Genomic DNA, 15995 nt, shown 5'->3' with positions numbered 1-15995 from the left:
AATGTATCAGTTCATGGATCTGTTTCACACAAGAATAAGCAGGGGAGGGATTTGTTTGTTGGTTGTTTTTACTCATCACATCTGTCTGTATTTGACATCACTGCCTAGAAGTAGTAAGTCAAAGGCAGCTGGACTTGCTGTTTAGTCTTGCAGATGTTTTGTCACTTACCCAACAAGTTTCACAAGTCTTGAACTTTTGTCCCCATCACTGTTATTTTGCTCAGTCCTCAAAACTAGGCTTGCAACCAGTCATTATTTTCATCATCGATTGGCCTGCAGATTATTTTCATAATTCCTCGATTCACCGTCCACAAAAATTATGAAAAATGCAAACCAAAGTCCCAGAGTTCACATAATGTCTTCAGATAGCTTCTTTTGACCACTCAATAGTCCAAAACTGTTGCATCTTAACACATGACATTTCTAGGCTTGGACAAAAATGTCTAAATACCATATTTTATTTCATTATTCTTATTTATTTTTATTTTATAGTGTGAGTGTGACTGAAAGAGAAAAAAAAACATTTTATACAAACACGTAGGATTTTTTTTTATATCACTTAAGTAACATTTTATTGTGGTGTTATTGTACCTTTTTTGTTTTTGGTATTCATTCATTCATTCTACCTTTATGTTCTCAGAAATACATTGAGGTAGAGACCTCATTTACAATGCAGCAGAGAAAAACAATAAAAATAAGAGCATTGTTGCATTCAAAGTAAAGCGAAAGTTAAGATTTGAGTCTTTAGTTTAGGTTCTCTCCAGAAGTCCAGAAGTGTAATTTGTGTCATGTGCGACATGCATTTGATAATATGCAAATAACTGTTACATGATAATACCAGACAAATGTTCAATAATGTTGAAAAAAATAAATGAAAAATGAAAAAAATCTGCAAAAACTCCTGAGACTGTAGCCAGGAGACCGCAGGCGGCCCCTCTCCCCCTGGTTGTCATGTTTGTGCAGTCTTTTGACTCTTGCTCTACTCTCGTCATGTGCTTGACAGCACACCATTTAGTGGATGTGCTTTTGGCCATAGCTCTTAGCTTTTTGACCCATTTCTGCATTTATGGCAGGACAACAGAACAACTCTGGCAGCTTGGTGGAGGCTGCTGCTGCTAGGCCCTTTGACGTTGCTATTTTTGAAACTTATGTTGCTCAATAATGAGTTCAGATTGAACTGAAATTAAAGAAGTGTGATACTATTCATGCCACAGCATGGATGTCTTTTGAGGACTCTGCATTAGTGATGCTATTTTCATATTATATTGTACAGTTGTAGAGTCTGACATCATATAGGCCATGAATGAAGAGCAGACCTGCTGACCCACATCCACACTGATACGTTAACACAAAGGTTGCCAGGGAGACATGCAAGCCAGTCAGCTTCCTGCTTTAGCAGTGGGAGCTGCTGGCTTTTTACACATTCATTTATTCAATTACCAACTGATTTGCATTCAAAATGACATGCAATATGCTTACTTATATTCATGCTGGCTTACTATTGACCCAGTATGAATATAAGCCCACAGTTAAGGCTGTGTAGCTGTTCCTGGGACAGTGGCCAGCACAGGATGAAGGAAGTAATTCTCCAACCTGAGCAAAAATCACAGGGGTAAACGCTGATTGAAGGTCCTTATGTGATTTGACCTTGGATATATATGTAGCCTAGGTTACTCTGTTGTTGGTAGCTGGCTTTTCTTCATGTTCATTACTCCAGAAAAATCTCAGTTCTGCCCTCTGAGCCACTTCATAAGTCAGTAGAACTATTTAGGCCAGAATCCCCCCACTGCTGCCTGACTGCAGTGGACCGGCAGGAAGTTTGCTTCTGCTACACACACACACACACACACACACACACACACACACACACACACACACACACTCACACTCACACTCAAACCACCTGTACGCTCACTGTTTTTGGCTGCGTTTAAATGTATTTAGAAAGGCATTTCCTCCGAGGAACAAACCAAGAAGACTTTGTCCACTGCCCCTCTGCTGGTATTTTACAGGCCGACACCCATCACTCACTGCACCCATTCAGCAGCAGCGGTCAGAGTCAGTGAGAAAAATGCCTGACTCTCAGCGAGGTGACCACCAAGGTTTATCTATGTGTGCTGCATTCCTTACACGAATAAAGAAGAGACATTTTGTTCCTATCCCTAGTGCTCAGTTACTAAAAAATCTTTGAGTCAGGTTGTTTCCCTAAACAGAGGTTTCAGAAATAGAGTAAAACAGGTTGTAGGTGGAAGTACACAAGTCACGATTACTGTGGTGGCCTCTCACCTTTGATACTCATGTAATAACTGTATATGTATAAAAAGGATTTCACTCTGACATGTTGAAAATATAGGTGCCAAAAAACATTAAAAGAAAGGTTAATACATGCCAAATTTTCCAGTCTTTTCAATATAATTTAATTTGAAAAAAGGACAAAAAGCAGTACATTTCATTCATTTTCTTCCAAAGGCTGTGTCAGTAGTGTTTTTAGACTGAATAACTTGGACATTTATACAGACTGTGTTTGTACACTGTGATCAACTCAAACATCTCAGCTTTCACTGTCAGTGTTGTGGCAGAGCTGAGCTGAACACATTTTCACAGTAGCATCACTAGAGAGCAAAACACATGAATCAGCTGGCACATTTGTCTATAATTATCCTCCTTCAGATTGCTATGTAGTGTCATACAGTAACATTACATGAGTCTGTGTTGAAATCCCTGCACCAAGTAGCTACAGTGGTATTGCTGGGTGGAACAGTCCATGGTAATTAATGTTTCATTTTGACCACAAATGACAGCCGGCACTCTGGCAGCTAACAAGTCCCCACTCTTAAATAAATGCATTCACATTATATTTTTGTATAAAATATTCATATTTTTGAATCAACAACCTCTATGAATGTATTCAAAGCTGAGGAATAGGACTGCGCAGTTAATATATCCTAAGTATTTTGGAAATCTTAGTACTGCCAAGTGCAATATCTGAATCACAGAACCAGAACCAAATCGCATTTTTTTCAAAAAATAGAAAAATGTGTTGGAAAATAGCATTATAATGGAGTACTGTAGTGTTTCAGAGATACTGTGGCTTGAAAATCTTGTTCTGTAGCTGAAAGAAAACATGTTTGGTTAGTACAGACCCCAACAAATATCACGATTTTTGCTAGAAAAACTAAAATTGTAATGCAAAAATGATCATTCCCACTAATTGTATTACATATTATGACTTTTGTACCATATTGCGCAACCTCACTGAGGGACCATGTTGTCAGTAAGGGTGCAGATGTGCTCATACACCGGATTGGAGGCTAAATTGGCAGTTTTTAAAATTGGGTGTTGCTTCCCTGTCAAAAATCTGAAAATGAAAAGCACTATTGCATGATTTTTGGCTTAGTTTTGTATGTATGACACATCAAGTGGTTGACTGATGACCAGTGCTGAAGCAGAACAACCAATGGCATATATAAACAAAGACAAGTCATCTATGCTTCTATTATCCCATGTGTATTCCAATCAAATATGCATGGTTCTCTTAGCTATGCACATGTTGTTTTAGATGGATTTTGTATTATTAAATGAATTATAAAATAAAAATGAAGCCTGCCTTGGGTCATGCTGTAGATTTCAATGTGACTGATATGTAAGACAGAGTTGAGTACAGTATGCCAGAAGCATACATATATTTAACAACAGCCATGAATTGTTCTAGATTAAATTTGCTGTTATTTAGGACTGGCGAAATGTGTTAATAGAAAAGCTGATGGTGCCTGAAAACATTTAGCCCAACATTTAAAGCAGGATGCATATAGCAAGTTATAGAGCGTTCTAGTGCTGGATTCCAAACTGACTTTATCACCACCTTCTCAAAATTCACGACGAGGAGTGCTAACATGGTTCCACAGCAGCCACACTGACGAGGCTGCCTGCACATGTTTCTGCACACATGAACAAACAATCACTGGCCTTCTGAGCTCAAGCACTGGCCAATGTCATTCATCAATTAATCCGAGCCAGCCACGTCATGTCCTTGTTATTTGGCTTGTGCTTTGTTGAGCTGTGTCCATTTCAAGAAATGGTTTACAATTATTCTTAAATGATTAAAATAAATCCTAAAATCATTTGTTTCATAATTTTGTGTTGCTTTTCCTCCACTGAAGACCATGATAACAATAATTTAGGCCACACTGTAATCGGGTAGCAAAATCCAAAACATAATTTATATATATAGGTGTATAGCAGTGTGTTTGGAAGTGATTTAAATGATACTGATTTGGTTGGCCTGTGTTCCTCAGGCAGGGTGTGTTTGTGTGGTTGCCGAGGCGCTGTAATCTGTGTGGTTGCAGAAAGTCCCTCTGCTCCACAACCAATCATCTGTAAGATGAGGACTGCCCTGTGTGTTATATTAACTCAACACAGTATGATTTTGTCTGTCAGCTTTGCCTCTTGTTTTGTTTACTGCAGCAAGACCATATCTCTTCCTGTGGTTACATGGACAGATAGTCCCAAATTACTGTCTGGGGTCTTGGCTCAGTTGTTTGTTTGAGTGTTGCTCGGCTTGCGTTACGTTTCTTCTGCGCCTCATGTGTCTAGACTGCTGGTTACACTGACTGCACTGCTTCAAGCTGACTAGTTTATAGTCTTATCTACTGTTGATCTGCAGTGCTGGTGGGAAAGTCAGTTAACTGTAGCTAGAATTCAGTGGACAGCAGCTGGGCTCATTCCTAACAGAGACTGAGAAAAGATGAGTGTTACTTGCCTCGCCTGCAAGTAAATAAAGCTCATCGTGGCTTCACTGCCTGATCCATAATGTCTGCCTCGTCTCCACCAAACTGTCATTCAGGCAGTTTATTATCCCGCACATTCATGCGTAAACTAGATGTTGTTTGTGACCATGGTAGGACTGAGATGGGACGCCTTATGATTAACAGGCACCAGTGTCTTTGAGTTGCTGGTGTTACATGAGTGCTGGGGTCGTGCAGTAGCCTGTTAAAACCTAATGGCAATGATCTGCTGGAACTGTCTAAAACAAAACAGGCTTTTATAAGGTTGTTTTTTTTTCAGCATGTCAGAATCTTTTTTTCAGAAATTAGCCTGCTGTAGAGTTTCAGTTTTGCAGCTGCAAAATCAACAAAGCTGCAGAGTTCGCTGGCAGAAGACTAGTTGGCAATCGTCTGACTGTTGAAATGGCTCTGAGATCATCCGCAGAGGCATGCAGAGGAGGGAGATCTTACATAAATTACTAGAAAGCGAGGACACAGGTGGCAAATGTTATGGAATGTGCCAATGGATGTGCCGATTATGGGTCCAGCTTCAAAAATAAGATGGATTACACCTGTTACTTTGCAAAGTGTTGTTTTAAGTTTCTCTCATGCTACATTCATGTGATGTCCACAGAATGGGAAGAACAGGAAAACCTCTTTTTTTGCCCAATGCTGGGGGTCTTTATGCACATGCAGTCTATCCCTGAAATGTTCAACATTACCTGCATGAGGTCATGTCTGAATTGGAGCAGGGACCGGTTTTAAAGGAAATCTGTACTGCCAATTTTCCAAGGACCACTGCCATTGATATGTATTTTATGGAGCCAGAGTGCACAAAAATGAAGAATGGGATTATTATAGTAGCACCTTGCACGTGATTTACTAAAGGAAAAACAGCATTTAGTATGGCAAATTTTTTAAGTAATGTCCAGCATATATACATAATGCAAAACAAAGTATAAAAAAGTATAAAGGACATGATCTTATGCCAAGTCTGTAGACATCGCCAAACCCTATTTCCCCAAGACCTAGTAAAATTTCAGGGAAAATGCCAGTACAGCTGTGTTGTGAATGAAAGCAGTAACATAATAGCGACAAGCATGTAAAGGGGAAGGTCTGTCTGACAAAAGACGCTTTGACATGAAGCAAAAGAACCTCAGCAGTGACTGGAGTTGCAATGACTACAGACATCCAATGCTCTTAATATATCAACTGTCAAGTAGGCAAATAAACCTTTTCACACAAACTTGTAGAGTATTTAATGCATTACAAGAGAACCGGACACAAACAGCTCCTTGCATTCTATGTTCCTGAAAGTAATCTTCTGTTGTGTACAGGTACATTCAGCTTGCTTCCATCTTCTTCTTCTGTTTTATGGCGGTTGACATGTATAAGCATTGTATTACTGCCATCTGCTGGAGTGTCCCTCAACCAATTTTTTTCATGATTTTAAAACCTAATTTTATATACATAAGAGATTGTTTTAAATCATTTAAATTTGGCTGGGTGGTTAATAACATGTTTCTGTGGTGTGGCAAACTCAGAACATACATTTATTGTTGCTCTGTATAATCTTTAATTGATTAATGTTCCAGTATCAGTCTCAGTAGGAGACTTTATTTTGATACAGCCAATCAAATCTTGCATAAATCCCAAACATCTAACTTACAAACATGAACAGACGTCTTGTCCTGCTCTTTAGCTTGTCGAATGAGCCACCAGACAAATAAATTCACCAGGGAAAAGTGCATTGCTAGCACCAGTTTGCAACTAGATAGCTAATTATCCACTTTGCACACTTTGCAGCCATTATGCTGCGTGTTTGTTGACATTTCTGTAGCTCTTTCCATCAAGTGGGAGATAGTGTTGTGATAGGAAATTCCCTATATTTCCTTCTCAGAAGTGGAACTGAGGGGCTGATGTGAACAGGTTTTCTGCCTCATTTGCTTGTAATTGCAGTCTAAACAGTATGATGTGGATATGATGAAATGTAGGAGGAACTCAAGGCAAGAGTGGGAACCAATCTGGTGCCAGCTCCATAAACTTACTCTAATGATAACAATTTGTTATGACATGATGATGCTCAGTCTCTGTCATAAAAAAGCCTGACTAGAGCATCCCTGGATTCTACAAAGTTATGTCACCCCTTGCTGTGATGGATATTTTGTGTGTTTGACACTCACTCACTCACTCACTGCATACATTCAAGCCTGTTTGTTATGTCTCAATCAGCAGTGAGACAGTGGAGCAGGCAGTGAGGCTAGGCAGGCACTCCACTTTCTGCCTCCCCTTGAAGCGCTCGCTGCTCCTCTTATCCTCTTTCCAAAGGCTTAAATACTGAGTGTTTGATGTGTAGGGGAAGGCTGCTCTGAGATCATTGGTCAGGGCCAATTTCTCCTTGGAGGCCGGCCCAGGCTGCTGAAGTGTCGGGGCCAAAACTGCTGATGTCAGAGGGAGAGTAGAGCCACACACATACGAACACATGTAGCAACAGTCAAAACTGAGCCAAGTTATACAGCAATTACTCTTAGTAGTGCTTGACCAACCTAGTTCAGTGCTGAATGACTCTTCCCAGATGTGTGTATCTGTGCGTGTATGTTAGAGAGACACAAAGTTTGCCGTGAGGCTGTCATGTTTCTGTTTTGGCTGTGTTTGGTCCGAAGCCAGCCATGCCAGTGTAGTCTCTCCGCTGTGAGTCATCATGTGTTAAAGGGCCACACCATGTAGTAAAATACCTCACTACCAGTTAGTCCTCTGCAACCCACCTGCTTATTTTTAGAGGCTGCTCAACCTGCTGCACTGGAAACAACCAGGCAGCCTGTCAGTCTCCATCACCTCTCTCTGTTTCAATGACTGTTTGTCTTTGAGATCAGAAATGTATTTTAGCGAATCAGAAGATTACACACACTGTATACGTCTACACTTAAACACCTGTTTGTATGGTCTGAATGTGAAGACTATGTTTTTCCTTGTAGAAGTTGTTTTGGCTGACAGGATATATTTTCAGCTGTTTGACAAACAGCCAGGGAATAAAAACACAAGATAAGAATGTATGATTGTGACAAATATAATCATGACTATTTTACTAAATATTAGAATGACAATTAAAGATGATTGAAGCTAGGGTATGCATTTTATTTTTGGCATCAGTGGGAACAAAGTTCCATAATAACCTTTAAGTATAATGTAATGATAGAAAACAAGAGTTTTGCTGCTCCTCTTGTTTGTTTTCAGTCATGAGAAAATCTAGCTTGAGACTTTGGCCAATCACAGGTCATTTCAACCACAGACCTTCTTCCAGGCAAAAACCTTCAAGATGAGGGAACTGTTGCTAATATGCTAACTCATTCCCATGTTTGAGGACTCATTCCTGCAGCACTCCATTGGCTGTTCTACAAAAGCATGTGCACATGCACGTCCCTTCAAATGCTGAAAGATTGATTCAACAGCGGAATAAAATCCTGCAACTTGTGATGAATTTCAAGAGCTGTTTGGCATGTATTACAAAACGTGTGTGTGGACACTTCCCGGCTCCACACAGAACTTCAGGCTCATTTAATTTCAGTTTCATGGCACTCAAATCGATAAGTGGCAAAGAGGCATGATGAAAAACAGTGGGGGGACAGTGGTGTGTGTGTGTGTGTGTGTGTGTGTGTGTGTGTGTGTGTGTGTACGTGCGTGCGTGCGTGCGTGCGCGTCTACTAGCCACTCATCCTGCTGTTAGATGATGTCGTAGCTTCCTCTGAAGCTTGTGGCACTTTTTTGAACCTTTTTTCTTTATTGATTGACATTTTACACTGTAGGTAGCTTATACGTGTACACTTAATTGACTATCAGCTTCACAGTAAAAGGTCAAGTTTTTAGACTGTGAATGAAGGGCGACGGAGCTGAGTCACTAGATTGTCTTTCACCAATAGCACTGCCATATTTAGTCTGGATTGTAAGATTAGATCTGTGGTCATTGTTAGAACTTCTTTGTGGTTGCTATTACGCAAACTAAACAGTGATGCATGTATTACTTTTTTGTAAGAACTTGCGCCTGTTTCAATTCCTTCCTTATCTTGTAATTTTGTACGTCAGAAAACATTTTGTTGAAACGTATTGTTTATGTTGGTTCTGCATTGTGTTGAGCTTAGAGTTCCTTCACAGTTCCTTCAGTATGTAGCAAAGGTCTGTTCTGTAAGTTTTACAGGGCTTTACTGGCAGAATGTGGTTGAAAGTATAATATTCATAAAGATGTTTTCATTAGTGTATAATCACCTAAAAAATAAGGATCATGTTTCTGTCTTTCATGACGGTCACCATTTTGCACTGCCATGTTTCTGCAGAAGCCCAGAATGGACAAACCAAACACTGGCTTTAGATAGATATATAGATGTACTTTATTGATCCCAAGTTCATGAACAAAACGTAGCCTTTGCTGCTCAGTCACTGTAACTGTGAGTAAAATGAAGTGACAAAAGACAAAAAACAATCCAAAAACACCACCGGAGCTGCCCTAATGGGCTGACGTGCAATCTGCAAACTCACTGCTAGATGCCACTAAACCCTACTCACAGGTGCTTTAATCACAGGAAAACAGGACATTAACTTTTGTCCTCAAAGTTGCAATTTCAGTTGATTTATAGTTATAGTTAGAGGGTCTTCAGGTGATGGTTTGCTGTATGGAATGACTGCAGTGATTTCTCTTAGCAGACTGATTTTACTCACTGCAGATCATTTGTCTGGATGCCACTAGGGTTGCAACTAACAATTATTTTCAGTATTGATTAATCTGTTGATTATCTCCATGATTAACTGATAATTTAGTGCAGTGTTCAGTGTTTTTTTTTCCAGAAATATACTTGCTGAAGTCAATTTTTCCTTGCACCTGTACACATTGTTTTATTCATTAGCTGCTATCAAATAATAACAAAGACTTAAGTTAATTGCGATGTATAATCTGGGGATGCAATGTGTACAAAATGTGACAAAATAGTGAAAGATGTCCATCCAGAGCACATGGCGATGTCTTTAGATTACTAGTATCTAAACATATTCAGATTAATATGAAAATAAACAAAGAAAATTTCGAAGTCTCTATATTGGAGAGGTTTAAAACTGCATTTTTCCTTTAGATGCCACATAACAAAAGCTAATAACCATAACAGCCAATTCCATTGAACCAAAAACTCAAATAATCAATCACTGCAGAGTCCAGTCCAGAAATTCAGAATCTTGAATTACTCCTCACTTTTCTATACAAACTGCTGCCAGAAATAGAACAGTATAGTAACATGTCTGCAATGGTAATTTCTCTTATGTTTGATCAAACTAGAATTGTTTCTAGAAAAATATTAAGTCACTGCTCTTGTTATTTTACAATGTCCCTTCGATATTTTATTAATTTCTGTGTCTTATTGTTTCTCTTATCAACCCCTTTCTTTGCCTAAACTTCCTCTTCTTCTTACTCTCACCCCCGTGACCTTCCTGTAACTCTCATTTCCTTCTCTTTACTTTTCCGCCCCTGCTGCCTCCTTCCCCTCTTGTATTGGCTTTCTCTCTTCCTCACGCCATTCTTCCCCCTTCCTTCTCTTTTCCTCCCCCCACCCTGACCCGAGCAGAGGTTGTGGTGGAGTACGAGTACGACGCGCTCCATGATGACGAGCTGACCCTGCGACTGGGCGACATCATCAAGAACGTGCGGTATATAGAGGAGGAGGGCTGGATGGAGGGAGACCTCAATGGGAAGAGGGGCCTCTTCCCTGACAACTTTGTTAAGGTGAGAGGAGGACGGTTTAGTTTGTGTTCATTTAAAAAAAAACCTGTCTTTTGTCACGCCACTTAAATTGATTATATTAACTTCTGAGTTATAATAGAGTTAGTCTGTGTAGAGCTGACTGTGCACTTCCTCTGAGGTTTCAGATGCCTGTCTGTTGTTGTTCCATTAGAGATAATCCTATTGAAGCAGCCAGCGTTATCAGACCGTAACAGTCTGCGGCTCAGAGTGCTGATCGCAGGCTGCAGCTGATGTGATGCTGATTTCCTAGAGACGCACCCACATCTGGTAGTGCTGCGTGTTTGGTTTGAGAAGTGAAAGGCATGTCTTCTTTCTGTTGAATCGTCTGAATGTTTTTGCAGAAAAAAAAAGAAAATGGGCAGGTGCTATGATTTACAGTGTGGGGATGACTCAGTTTTACTACATTTTCCATTATCTGATCTTCCTCTGCTGCTGTGGTAGAAGGCAAAGTTTGTGCGAAACTCAAAGTCCCTGTGCATCAAAGTGGTACATTTTTAAATGAATTCAACCCTAGCGCCCCCAGTGTTTCTGTCCTGATAGCACGTTTGATGCTGTCAGGAATAGCAAATCCTCTCGGTCCCTGCAGTACAGGGTCAATTTAGTTATCAGGAAACAATTTGTGTTGATTTTAGATCATTGCAGGGCACTAATCATACGGCCCTCATTGACCTTTATGTTTTGAAACTTTTTTATATTATGTTTTACCAGCATTTTTGTTCTCATGTTTTTTTTTAAAAGGTATCTCAGGTCTCAGACATAATGACAGTACTCTGTATACCAGAACTTTGATAGCAACTGAAAATCTAAAAGATTTGATATTGCCAAGTGACCATTTTAATCATATAAACATGGCAAAAAAACTATTTGGTCCACTGGCCAAATGGCTAGTGAATGTTCAGATTATACCACCCACTTAATATACTGTAATTGTTTTATTGGTTGATAAGTGAAGCAAATCTATGAGCCAGATGTCTGTTTTACCAGCTTTTGTCTGGTGACTGGTGCTAATTTGGTGTCCTCCATGATTTCTTTGTGATTGTCATCGTACATTTTTTTGGTTTGTTCAATAAATTCTAGGTTTTGCTTTTGCACGAAATGTCTGCATCATGGAAAATCTAGTTATTGCAACACGCACAGAAAAGGCTACTTTGAGTCAGACATAACATGGATGAGATGAGTGTTTTTTTGTCAGGAAACACAAACGGCAGTAGCAGATGCATCAGTGTGCAGATTGTCGGCTCTTTGTTGAAACTGTTATTAAAGTCTGTGCACTACATAGTTGAAGTATCTGGTGCCGACAGTCATGCTGAATGAACTAACCTGTAATTTTAAATATGCACAACAATGACTTGTGGGTGGTGCAGGTCTGTAAATATTCTTCTTGTTAAACTGTCTTGTGCATGCAGCCCTAAAAAATCTGAAGTTAAAATTAAAAAAAAATCTTGCTGCATTTTGAAGGAAAATAGTGATTAAAACCACTGGAAAACAATTTTGTTGAAGACGTAAATCCATAGGTTACAGTTTCACCAAAGTTGGTCATTCTGCCTGGATTTACTTTCCGTCTTGATTCAGCTCTGGTACTGCCTCCTCGGCTTAAAGGTGGACTAACGATGCAATCCCCTGGTCTATATTCGTATGTGTTTTGCAGAATGCCAAGGCCGAGTAACAGTGCAGCCTCCTGCCTTGAACAGGTTGTGTAAAAAAGGCTATAATCATCTGACTCTGTAGTACACTTGAAGCACCTGAGAACTCAACTGTGAAATTTTCCTTCTCTTTGCAGAATATTTACATAGCTAATGCCCTGTGAAATGAGTCAGTGCAGTGCACCCAGCTTCTTTTCTCTGCTCTCTTGCCTTCCTTCTTCGCTTCTCACTCTCATCTCTCTGCTGTTTTTTCCCCATTCTGTAATCCTCCGTAGTGAGATAGGTAATCAGCTAAGCAGCCTGGCCCACTCACTGAGCTCGGATAGTTAATCCTCTAAGGAACCTGCTGGCTGTTGAACTTTGCTCCTGTCGTCTGAGATGTTGTCTTCTTCTTCCTGCTTCTTTTTAATTGGTGTTGCAGCTGAATGATCGAAGGACATGAAACATGTCTGGGGAGGAAATGGTGAGAAATATTTGACTGCTTCATCATGGGTATTTAGTATTAACTGACATGAAAGAATCTTGTTGTTGAAGTATCTGTGTAATCAGTGTAATTTATGGAAAAAGACAGGAAATGTGTGTGTGTTTCTCAGGGTGTATTTTCTGTTTTTAGGTGTGTAAAGTTGATAGGCCTGTGTAGATGACAGATTGGAGGTATAAAACATGATGATCATACTGGTAGGATAGACCTATTGAATTATAGAACATATTTGGGCTACAGCATGAAGTGCATGAAAATGTGACCGTATCAACAATATCACTGCTGTGGTTACTTGTTTGTGTGAGGCTATCATCTGACTTATTAATATGTACTGCACGTCATTATGGTATCTTTCAGTTTACCTCCTCAGTGAAGCTGCTTTCAAAGTGGTGTTGATCATTTCTCAATGGAGCGTGGCTCTGAGTAATTAGAAGACATTCGGTGTTGTGTACAGGTTTTGTCTTTTTAACAGTGGCACAAATAATAATGCAGCCTGGAAAAATCAAGCATTAGAAATGCTACATTCCTGGGAAACACATTGGCTGTTGACATTGTCATCTGGAGAGTGAGTTACATCCATCACACTGAGTGTGTTATTGTACTCACCTGTCTGAATGGCACAATCCAAAAACCACAATCTGCTCTAGGTTTAATGTCCCTGCTTGTTTTTTTCTCAAAGCACAGTATAAGCAGTACTCTCAGCTGGTCCCTCTGTGCTCCTTTCCTTCAGAGAGTTTTGAATTTAATGAGCACTCGACAGTCACAACAGTGACAGGGATTAACAGTCAAAACAGTAGACAGGTCACCTGACTGAAGGTGAAAGTTTGTGTGTGAGTCACTAAATGATGGTCCTCAATGTATTTTTTAGCCAGACCTAGAGTGAACATGTTGGTCACACCACATCATGAGCGCGTCCGATTTTGGTCACTTAACATGCTCACTGGGTGATGCATTACACCAGTGATTAATTAAGGTAGATGCAACTATACAACATAATAAAGCCATTCATTAACTTTAATTGCATTACAATGCATTTCTTGATCTGTTTGCAAACTTAATGTTCACATTCAACAAATCCAGACCTGGAAGTAACTAGTTGCAGTTACTCAGATTAATGAAATTAAGTAGTTCTTGGGGATATTTGTACTTTTATGAGCGTATTTTCAAGTCTGTACTCTCACTCATACTAAGTATGCATTACACTATGTAATCTACTTAGATACCTTTAAAATCATAAGTGTATTGAGTACTTTAATTGGGTACTTTACCTTTCATGAACATTTTTATGGCCAATTAGGCTAATAAAATTGTGAAGGGGGCATTCAAAATCATAACATACAAATGAAAAATACCCCAAAGTACTGCAGCAGGCACAAGCTTGGTTTAGGGATGATAACAGTTAATCGATGATCTGTTAATCAGTTACCAAGCATTTGGTCTATCAATGAAAATGTCATTGATCCACTGTCAAATAAAGATCTGACATATAATAGAGATTATTGGTTTGAACGACTCCACGTTATCTGATATTCAAGTATAAGTGTTTAATATGTCAGCCTTTATGTCTTAACTAATACTCTGAGTACGTTTTGAGAAGAATACTTTGTGCCATTACTCTAGTGTTTTGTACTTGTACTTAAGTACAGATCTTCAGTACTCTTTCCACCGCTGGATAAATCCAGCTGTTCCAACTAAATACTGACTCAAGTCTAATTAAGACTTCTTTTCTAATGAAGCAACGGCCTCTCCTCCCCTTTGTTGACATCCCTTGTTGGTGATAGAAGTTGACTTTCATTAGATGAACTCATTACAAGCTTCATCTTGATAGATACATGTGGTGATTATGAAACCATAAAAATACCAAGCAGATACCTGTCCTCATGGAGATCCTCCTGAAATACTCAAGTCCACACAACAAGAGAGAACGTGTCTAGAGACTGATAAGATGTAAGAGGCATGATAAAACCCTCAGCTATTAGCCTCACCTCGTCAGTGAAGAGTCATGTTTCTTATAAATTGTGCTGTTGTGTTGATCAGGTTCATTACTTCAGTCATGAGAAAATAAACAAGGAAAAATTTAGGACTAAGAAAGATCCTTCTGTTAGCTGAGTATTGCTGGAAGAAGACATGATGTAATCTGAGTGCAATCTAATTCACATCCAGTGAGTGCAAAACAGTTTGTAGGGATTTGTGTGAGTGTGTGTGTGTGTGTGTGCTCTCACTTTTTAAGCGCTCAGAACAGGCCTTTTCACACTCTTCAGCAGCGTCAGTGAACTACGCATAGACACCGGAGAGGGGTGGGATCATATTTGAGTGTTCGCATTGATCTTCTCATGCTTCACTATTCTATTTTCTGTCAGCTGTGGCTCTGCAGCCTGAAGTTGTTAAAGGGATAGTTCAGATTTTTTGAATTGGGGTTGTATGGTACTTATGTACTTCTTTGTCAGTATATTACTTGCAGTAGATGGTGGTTGGCATGCCTCCAGTTTGGAGAAGCAGCTGGAGTGTAGGAAGCTAAACAGTGAACTACTGTGGACAGGGTCAGCACCACTATGTATTTTAGCTACTTAAAAAAGGTCCACTCCAAAAAAATCAATATCATTTTCAATGTACGCTATATTTAGAATGTTTTCACTGCTTTACCTTGATGTCAGACAAGCTTCTCCAATGGTAAACTGCTGTTATGTAAGCCAAATATCACTCTTTCCAAAGTAACCAGGCTCCATGAGGAAAAACTGGAGCTGTTGGATCACCACTGCCAGAATATTTTAATTAGTTGTGTGATTTTGGTGAATCTTGACTAACCTTTTAGAACACAGAGGTCACACTATAACACAAACTAACTGAATGAGGCAGCGGTAGTCCAACTCCTGTATTCTGTGAGGTAAAATTACTGTTTTTACACATGGAGTCTGGTTGCTTTGGAGTGAGTGATATTTGGCACATATAACAGCTGATTCCTATTTGAGAAGGCTGTCTGATGGCAGGGTAAAGCTGTGAACATATATATAGCTTACACTTGAACTGATGTTTTGCTGCTGATCCTGTCCACAGCAGGTCATAGCTTCTGTGCTGGTGCGTCTCTTTCCGTTTCTTCAAACCGGGGACATGCTGACATCCATCTCCTGAACTTATTACACTGATTATCCATGAATACCTTATACAACCCAACTTCAAATAATCAGAATTATTCTTTTAACTTCAATTTCTCTGCTGCTGCAGCAGATTGTGTCTCACTGTTTATCCTATTCTGTTGCTTTTCCTCTCATCTCTGCCTCAGTGCCACACACACTCTCTCTCTCTCTCTCACACACACACACACACACACA

General features: G+C 39.6%; 1 protein-coding gene across 1 annotated transcript in view; it reads left to right on the top strand.

The window, feature by feature from the left end:
* The window catches only part of cd2ap (CD2-associated protein), a 70885-nt gene that overhangs the window by 8642 nt on the left and 46248 nt on the right, over positions 1-15995 (top strand). Inside the window, exon 2 of the mRNA XM_084737254.1 lies at positions 10367-10524. Coding sequence (XP_084593380.1) covers positions 10367-10524 — 158 coding nt within the window. The remainder of the gene's footprint in view (positions 1-10366; positions 10525-15995) is intronic.

The sequence above is a fragment of the Lutjanus erythropterus genome, chromosome 15 (genome assembly GCF_056507025.1).
Source record: "Lutjanus erythropterus isolate fLutEry1 chromosome 15, fLutEry1.hap2, whole genome shotgun sequence".
In the NCBI taxonomy this organism is placed as follows: domain Eukaryota; kingdom Metazoa; phylum Chordata; class Actinopteri; order Lutjaniformes; family Lutjanidae; genus Lutjanus; species Lutjanus erythropterus.
This window is presented reverse-complemented; position numbering and strand designations above follow the sequence as displayed.